Source organism: Garra rufa, chromosome 12 (assembly GCF_049309525.1).
Source record: "Garra rufa chromosome 12, GarRuf1.0, whole genome shotgun sequence".
Taxonomy (NCBI): Eukaryota; Metazoa; Chordata; class Actinopteri; order Cypriniformes; family Cyprinidae; genus Garra; species Garra rufa.
This window is the reverse complement of record NC_133372.1, coordinates 41,416,064-41,425,750: the sequence shown is the minus strand read 5'-3', so window position 1 is coordinate 41,425,750 and position 9,687 is coordinate 41,416,064. Positions and strand designations below refer to the sequence as shown.

The following is a 9,687-nucleotide window of genomic DNA, read 5'->3' as shown; positions in this document are numbered from 1 at the left end:
TTTGACCTTTTTTTCTTTTTATGTAGCACTATTTCCTACAACCAGAGATAGATTAACTAAAAACAGCAATAATAGAATGAAAAATAAAAAGCACATCTCACATCTCTATTTCTAAATGTTCCGGAATGTCTTGCCCTATTTATATTACATCTTTTATATTACATATTATATTATATCATTCATTTATTCATGCATTCATTTAGTTATTAATTTTTTTTTTTATCTGGTGGACAAGTTTTTAGTTTTTTGCATGTGAGATTAGTTGTTTAAATAATTCATGTGAATATTCACAACATTATTGACTTGATAGGTCTTAATATATAGCCAACTATTGCCGTTTCTGGCAAATATGTGTGATTTACTGCTACAATAATTAGGTATGATTGGAAAGAGAGGCACAAACATACAGCAATCAAACCATGTCTGTAATCTATCAGCTTCCCGACGTTTCAAGATACCCACTTCACCGTGTTAGCGGAGAGAGAGCGAGACGGTCGATGTCTGTGAAGGATGAAAGATATTCACAGCTATTGTGCCTGTAGTCGGTGGCCACGCCCACATCCTGACATGCAGCCTGTGATTGGCCAGTATCCTGAATCCCAGCAACAGCTCTCGGCTGTCTCCTCCCACTTTTTGTCTCCACAAAGAGCTCAGCGCTGAATGAAGTGAATCAGCCTCAGACTGCTAGAATAGTAAGAACCTTTTCTCCCCGTCTCTCTCTGTCTCTCTCTCTCCGTCTGTCTCTTAAATCCCATCTCTTCTCTCTCTCTCTCCATTTCTCCTCACAAACGGCATTATATACTGTCTGTCCATCCATCCATCCATCCATCCATCCATCCTTGTGAGGGAATAGCTAGACAGGGAAAAGCAACAGATCATGTTCTCTGAATCAGATCCAGCACAGCTCTGAGACATCAGCCACTGAGATGAGACTCCATACATCCTAATTCTTCGTCCTGAAGACCTGGATAGAAACAAAACAAGGACTTTGCAGACACCAAAAGAACTCTGGACATCAGGATTCTCGAACCCAAACCAGGTCCACCGGGACTTACGAGGGTGTTTTAGCGTTTGTTTTTCTGTCTTGTACGGGGCTGGCGAAGGGGCCGGTAAAAGTTAGCCAAGACGCCGCGTGCCGTGCTCCGCGTGAAGAATGCCCAGGCGCGCCTGCCCAAGCCGGCGGAGACGCCGGCACCTACGCCGGGCCTTTACATGGAACGCTCACAGAGTCGCATCAGCTTGTCCGCGTCCTTCGAGGCCCTGGCCATCTACTTCCCCTGCATGAACTCTTTCGATGAGGACGATGGCGGTGAGTGGACGTATATGTGTGGAACTTAGAGTACAAGTAAGAGTGAGGGTTGAGATTTGATATGGCTTTGTGGGTCAAGACCTGGGCTGGAAGCCAAAAGGTTATAGGTTCGAATCCCATAAGATGGCATGAGGTTTCACCAATGTGGCCTTAAAGGGACAGTTCCAAAACATAACGGTGGCAATTTTGGATGAATTTGTGCAATGTGATTTATCTCATTTCATAGGCTGCGCCCTCCAGAGGTTGCATGTCAGCTACATATGAAGATCAAGGTGTCATTTGAGAAAAGTAACCATTATAAAATTGCTAATTATTGCAATTTCTTACTGACTTTTGAATTTAATGGTTACTTTTCTGAAAATTAGGCAGCTTTACTAATATATACATTTGACAAGTCGAGACAGTCTTTGAAAAGAGACACAGCAACAGTTTTTAGGCAAAAAGCATGCATGAAGGTTCCTTAAAATAACTATTAGTAGGGTGTAAGCAGATTGTATGAAAACATAGGAATTAGATTGTACAAATTAGTTACGAATTGCCTTGAGATTCAGTAGTTGACCCTAAAATGAAGGTTCTGTCATCATTTTCGCACCCTTGTGTCATTTCAAATCTGTACACTCTTAAAAATAAAGGATACTTTTTGGCATCAATGTTTCCATGACGAACCATTAACATCCATTGAACCTTTTAAATGCAGAAAAGGTTCTTTATGTTCTTCAAAATCATTTAAGAACAGTTCACTGAAAGGGTCCTTTGGGAACCAAAAATGTGTTTGTTTTTTTTGCTTTGCATCACTGCAAAAACACCCATTTGGAGCCTTTACTTTTAAGAGTGTATGACTTAAAATTTGTTTTTTAAGAATGTTGCACCTGTTTTTCTCTATGCAATCAAAGCCAACGGGGTCCGAAGCAACATTGGACTCACTGACTTTCATTGTATTGACAAATAATTTTTCTGTGTGTTTAACAGAAGAAAGAAAGTCAAACAGGTTCGAAATGACTTGAAGTTGAGAAAATAATGACAGAATTTGCAATTTTAGGTGTACTACTTCTTTAAGCAAGACACCTCAGGTTACTACAGGGAATATGCTTTGGATAAAAGCGTCTCTCACTCAGATAACACAGACAATAATGGTTATCCTGTGGGTTTGGGACGCATTATTGCAGCAATTAATTGGTGCAAAATGATGCTCGGGTCCTTTCGCAGTCTTGGGGTTTTTGCAAGCCCGCAAACTCTTGAAAAAAGGTGCCACGTGAAATGTGAAATAGTAAAACAATTGATCTTTATGATGAATACATGCAGCCGGCATTCTAATCAGACAGACGTTTTTATTAATGAAGGCGTTTAATCACCGCGTTGACACTCAAATGCTAATATAGCTGTGATTTTCTCCAGGTACGGCTGCGGCTTATTTCAAACAACGTTTGATTGCAGGTTAATGTCTGTCTCAAATCCATCAGCAGACATCAAGGCGTTAATTTAGCGCTCATTAGAAATATTCCGACTGCTCGGCGCGCTACTTGCTGAGTGTTTTTGAGCTGCAATTTTGCATAATTTCCCAAGTGCTTTTAGTCTAGGCATGCTATAAATCTCTCCCTCTCTTTCTGTCCCTGTGTGCTCTCTTCCTTTCTTGATCGGCCTCGTTTCCTTTTTTTCCTCGTCCACTCACCCAAAAAACCTTTTACACAGCCACGTCTATCCGAGACATCCACACACCCACCCACGCTCACACACACTCGCTCTCTACCCTTGGCCTGATTACAGACTTCTCTGCAGGAGAGAGACTAGTATGGAGAGGAAAAAGATTGTGCCTGGCTGGCGATCATCTTGGTTCAACATGTGTGCATCACACACAAACACACACTCGTAACAAAAACGATGCACGCTTGTGGCACCTCATATGCATCTTCAATTTTATTGCATATATTTGCATTATCATGCAATACTGCATGGTAATAAAGAATATGGACGTGCATTTAAATATGTTTGAATTTATAGTGCACACTATTGGTTTTTAAACTTATAGGCCTGTCATTTAACTAATCAGCTCAGTGCATCTTCTTTTTATGCTGATACATACTTGCATAAATCAACTTAATCAATGCAAATCACACTAATGAATATGTTAATTACTGGAACACAAACGAACACGTCGCAAGTGCTTTAGTTTAACACCTATTGCTGACTGTCAGATGACTGCAAATGCATTGGTGATTTAATAGCAAATACATTGTGCAAATTACAGTGTTTCTGATATTGGGATGGCTTGCAGCCATTTAAACCTGTCGTTTGTGAACATGAAGATGGACGAAAAGATTTTCTGCTGAACAAACGCAGTAATAAATGAACTCGCCAGTGATTTCGTAATAACACCCATTACTCACTGCTCAAACCCCGGGACATTTCTGACCACAAATATAGAAGTGAAATTATCTCGTGAAAAAAAATGAACTCCCGCATGATATTAATGCTTTTCGGACGGATCCATTCATCAGAAGAACGAGGGGAGTTAATGATGTCTTTGTCAGTCCATTTCAGACGAGAACTGCTGAATGTGAAGGTCCTTTGGTTGTTATACGCACATGTCTAGTCACCTGCAACTTCTCTGATATTTTATTAGAAATGCATGGGTGATATTGCAGTGCATAAACATTATGTGTTCTCAAAAGACTCAAACTAAAACAGAAGTATGAAACTGAAGCTATCAGAGAGGCGACTGCAGCAGTCTGCGGGCTAATAGATGTGTTAAATAATGAGCCATTAATGACTACAATTCACTTTTTAACAAGCCAGCTGTGTTCTCATCTTTGTTCAAACATGATCTATCCAGATAAGCACATGTCCTAACCAGACACAACATAGATAGTTTTTGATCTTGTTTTATCATTATTTTATTTTTGTATCATTTTTATTTTATTTATTTAATATTTATTTAGCATTAAATAATTTTATTTCATTTATATTTTTTCATTAAGATTTTTATTTTTAATTTTTTTTTTATCTTATATATATTTATTTATTATTTTTTTATAATTAAATTATTTAAATGTGTTAAAAATATATATTTTACTTTAAATATTTGTAAATATTTTACATTTATTTATTTATTTGTCATCGAATAATTTATATTTTTTCAAGATTTTTTTTAATATTTATTTATTATTTATATTTACATTTTTTATATTTTTATTTATTATTTACCATAAAATTATTTTATTTTATTTATATTTGTATATTTATATTTTTTTCAAAACATTTTTGTCATTTTTAAATATTTTATATATTTTTATTTATTAGTAGGGCTGTGCAATTAATCGCAATCGCAAAAAAATCGCGATTTAAGCACATGCGATTTCTAAACCGCATAAGGCTGCGATTTTATCTATCCCCCCCCAACGGCACCCCCGCCCCCCTTGAACGTCAAGTTCTTTTTATTTTCGATATAGCGCCAGATCACAATAGAAGTCATTTAAGGTGATCTTTCCTATAGAACAGGTCTATACATAGTTCTTTTATTAAAGAAACTAAATTGCATTATGTTATTTATCTTATTTACAAGGCATGTCATTTCTGTCTCTTCATGGTCGCGCGTTTACAATGTCTCCTCCGGGAAAACACGGACTGGATCGCGAACTCCATTCATAAAAACGGAATCTACTATAGCGCGGAATGCCACGTAATTCGTCGATTTTTGAATTAATAAATCAAAAGTTGGTCTGTCACTTAATTCAAAACGCGATATTGACTAGTGTCTGTGAAAACTGAAACGCAAAAAGACCGTTTTAATATGAATCCTGCATGTTCCGTTTGCCTCTGTATGTTTGAATGGCGGAGATGCATATTTCTTTCTTTACTACACGCATACTGAAGCACACGTGACGCTCCCGCTAATTTTTGGCATTTGCATCTCACATGAACAGATACACTCAATCTCCAAAGCTGCTGTGAGTTTCACTTTAACCGTTTCATTTGAGAAAACTAGCATCATATCATACTGTGCACACAGAAACTTCACGGCAACCTGTCAAAATAAAAGCACGGTTTAACATGAAGCAGAACAATATTAGTCTTGTATTACATTTGTACAGTATAATGTAGGTTTTTATATATTCCTATTTAAATAATTTACATAAAACAATATATATGATAAAAAAAATTATATTACAACAAGATTAACCACTTAATTATTATTTAAACGTTTTAAACTGAATATAATTTTTCTTCCATGATTGATTTTAACAGTAAACTTCTGTTTGTTTGCCAAAAATTAAAAGGGTTTATTTTTCATTTGATTAAAAATAAATAAATGTTTATGCTTTTTGATTATCAGAAAAATTAAAACACATAAGAATTAAAAAAAAAAAAAAAAAAAAAAAAGCAAAAGATTGTAGAGCCCTCAAAATGTTAAAAAGATAGTTTTGGACTTATTTTTCCACTGAAATTAATGTTTTTGTTATTACACAAAGTAGGCTAAAGTACCGGGGGGAAAAAGTAACATGGCTAATTTATTTTATGTTGTCTGTTTTAAAGACAATTTTACTACAGTTTTGTTTATTAAACTTAACACTATGTTATTTCATTGTGAAATGTTTTGTTATGCACTTCTTGTGCACTGAATACATTTAGAATGTATGTATGTAGCTTGTTTGAAAAAGCAAAAAAAAAAAAAAAATCGCAAATAAAATCGCAATCGCAATATTCGTTCAAAAAATCGCAATATGATTATTTTGTCCATATTGCACAGCCCTATTTATTAGTTATTTATCACTAAATTATTAAATTTTATTTATATGTTTTATATTTATTTATTTTTTTCAAGATTTGTATTTTTTTTATATATTTTTAAATACTTTATTTATTTATTTTAAATAAAAAAACATTAAAACCCTCTAGGCTTTCTGGTATTTGAATTGTTGAATTTTGTGGTACTCTATCTTACTGTATTTCTCTTCAATGCTAACAAAACAATAGACCACTATTAAATGCAGCTCAATACAAGGCATATAGGTGGCGCTTTTGAGTTATAAAGTGACAAATTGTTACCCTACAGCTCCTGGACTTCATGTTGTCATTTCGCAGCATTTGGAGGGAAGAAAAACTTGCTGAAAACCTGTTGCATCCCATCCGGATAGGAAATGGCGTCAAACCTGCATAAGCAAAAAAAGATATATTTTACAATTTTTTTAATGCACCGACAAAAAATGATGACATCTCAGTCAAAAATCTTATTTAATATGGTTATTTGCCGACCAACAAAACTAAATTTAATGGGTTAAATCAGGTAGAAATAGCTATTTAATGTAAAAAAACATATTTACAGTTTGGAAAATACAAAATAAGAGCTAGAAAGTCACATTTTCAGGTCTGCTTTTAAGCTAAAATACAATAAGTGCTTTGTGATCACAAAAAGCACTTATTCCATATGATCTTTTTGATTAGTGTCTTCTCAAGCTTTAACAACTGAGTTAAAGCTTGTTCAGACTGCTTTTACCCATTGCTTTTTCCTTCGTTCTGTGTCAAGACTTAATCTAACAGCCACACAAGGGGGTTCAACACCTATATAACACACTCACTCCCCAGCCACCTTGACACGAAGGGCCCAAAGCCTTTACGACGTGCTTCAGACCCAACGTCGCCTCCCACCGCTTGTCTTGGCGCATTCAGACTTCATCTTTCATATCCTGTTTGCTGTTAGCGCTGTTTGATGCAATGTGTACTAAGAATCCCAAAGCACAACATGTCTCAGCTCCCCCCATCCACCGACACAGGAACAAATCTCTGCTGAAGAAAAGCGAATGCTCTGAAGTCTCGAGGCTTATTAACCCTCCTACACTGACAGGTCCTGCATTGATGCTGCTGCTCAAAATAACTCGCAAACAAACACACGCACGGCATCAGTGAGATGTCATATGGCGGCAGGCGCACATTCTGTGTTGCATAAGAGCGTAGTGAATCAAGGACAGAGGAAAAGATAGAAGGAGGTCAGGATGATTGATACTCGTAGCATCCGTCTCCACTCTGAGTGCATGTGTGTCTGTGTGCTTGGGATTTAATGCTGACACTGATTATCAGCATGTGTTTATGGATATGGTTTTAAAAAGCTGCTGAAGGATGATGGGTGATGATATTTATATTTTAAAAGCAGGGTCAGGCTGAAAAAAAAAGTGTTCTGAATGCGATCTATTGGGAATCGAAATATAGAATTAAGACGTCACATTTAGAGAATGTGTCATTCAATGAGCGATGCTGAAAACAGCAAGATCTCAGACAAGAAACACCAACGCTTAAAAAAAAGAAATGATATACAGCTAAGGTCAAAAGTTTACATACACCTTGCAGATTCTGCTAAATGTTAATTATCTGAACAAATTAAGAGGGATCATACAAAATGCATGTTATTTATTTATTTAGTACTGACCTGAATAAGATATTTCACATAAAAGATGTGTACATATAGTCCACAAGAGAAAATGATTTGAATTTTGTGTTGTTACCTGAATGATCCACAGCTGTTTTTTTTTTTTTGTGATAGTTGTTCATGAGTACCTTGTTTGTCCTGAACAGTTAAATTGCCCGCTGTTCTTCAAAAAAATCATTTAGGTATCACAAATTCTTTGTATTTGAACCCTTCCAGCAATGAATGTATGATTTTGAGATCCATTTTTTCACACTGAGGACAACTGAGAGACTCATATGTGACTATTACAGAAGGTTCAAATGCTCACTGATGCTCCAGAAGAAAATACAATGCATTAAGAGCCGGGGTGTGAAAACTTTTGAACAGGAAAAAGATGTGTACATTTGTCTCATTTTGCCTAAATATCAGTTTTTGTTCATTTAGTACTGCCCTTCAGAAGCTACAGAAGATATATGTTTCCCAGAAGACAAAATTAGTTAAATTTACCATAATCTTCAAATTCAAAAATGCATATTAGAGCATTAGTGAGTGTTTGAACCTTCTCTAATAGTTGCATGTGAGTCCCTCAGTTGTCCTCAGTGGGAAAAGATGAATCTCAAAATCATACAGTCATTGTTGGAAAATTTTAAATACACATAAATGCTAAAAAAAACAAAGAATCTGTGGGACATGAAGGATTTTTTGAAGAAGAAGAAGAAGAAGAAGAAGAGCAGGCAGTTTAACTGTTCAGGACAAACAAAGGACTTATGAACAACTATCACTAAACAAAACAAAAAAAAACAGCTGTGGATCATTCAGGTAACAACAGTATTAAGAATCAAGTGTATGTAAACTTTTAAACATGGCCATTTTTATAAATTCAACTATTATTTTCCCTTTTGGACTATAAGTAAACGTCTTTTATTCAGGTCAGTAGTAAATAAAAAATAACATGATTTTTTTATGATCCCTCCTATTTGTAAAACAATTAACACTTTGCTGATTCTACAAGGTTTATGTAAACTTTTGACCTCAACTGCATAAAATATTGAATCAAATGACAGCCCTGAAATTTCATTGTTTCAAAATATGTAGCAATAGACAAAAATACATTGTATGGGTCAAAATTATACATTTTTCTTTATATGCTAAAAATCATTAGGATATTAAGTAAAACTTCATTTTTGATTAGTAATATGCATTGCTAAGAACTTAATTTGGGCAACTTTAAAGGTGATTTTCTTAATTTTTTTGCATCCTCAGATTCCAGATTTTCAAATAGTTGTGTCTCAGCCAAATATTGTCCTGTCCTAACATCAATGGAAAGCTTATTTTTTCAGCTTTCAAATGATGCATAAATCTCTATTTTGAAAAACTGACACTTATGACTGGTTTTATGGTCAGTATTTCCTACATACTCCATGTGGATGTACTGGTAGTAACAAGTATCGGTACTTGCTCTTCTGCAGCAGCAGCAGTGTAGCAGATCTATTCCGCCAAGACTAAACACATTAACATTGCCATGTATATTACCATACTAAAACTCTCAGAGCATTGTCATGACAGATCTACAAATTACACAGCTTATTAAACAGAGGTGTGCTATTACTAGTGTTTCAACATATTTTCTTATAATTTTCCAATTGAGGAAGCCAGAAACCATGAAAATCACTCATGACTTGTGATAGAGCTGTTTTTTCTTTTCCTTTTTTCTCAATCAAGTAAACAACATCCTAGCTAAGCATTACAAACCACCCTGAACACCTTAGCAGTTAGTCTGGCATGACCAAGCACCATTCACAATCTCCAGAAAATGTGATCAATCAAGTTTCATTTCTTATTTTCGAATGGCAAGCATATCATCAGACGCAATCGGGACTCGTTCAAATAGGTCTGGTTATGAAGTCATATCATGAAAGACAACCTGAAGTGGCATCACTTTATCAAATGTTACGTTCTTTTGAAAATGTCACGAAACCAT

At 35.4% G+C, this 9,687-nt stretch overlaps 1 protein-coding gene across 1 annotated transcript in view; it reads left to right on the top strand.

The window, feature by feature from the left end:
* Positions 1-664: 664 nt before the first annotated feature.
* The window catches only part of LOC141347600 (regulating synaptic membrane exocytosis protein 4-like), a 33,756-nt gene continuing 24,733 nt past the window's right edge, over positions 665-9,687 (top strand). The window contains exon 1 of the mRNA XM_073852590.1: positions 665-1,309. Within this exon, the coding sequence (XP_073708691.1) occupies positions 1,213-1,309 (97 nt within the window). The 5' untranslated portion in view covers positions 665-1,212. The remainder of the gene's footprint in view (positions 1,310-9,687) is intronic.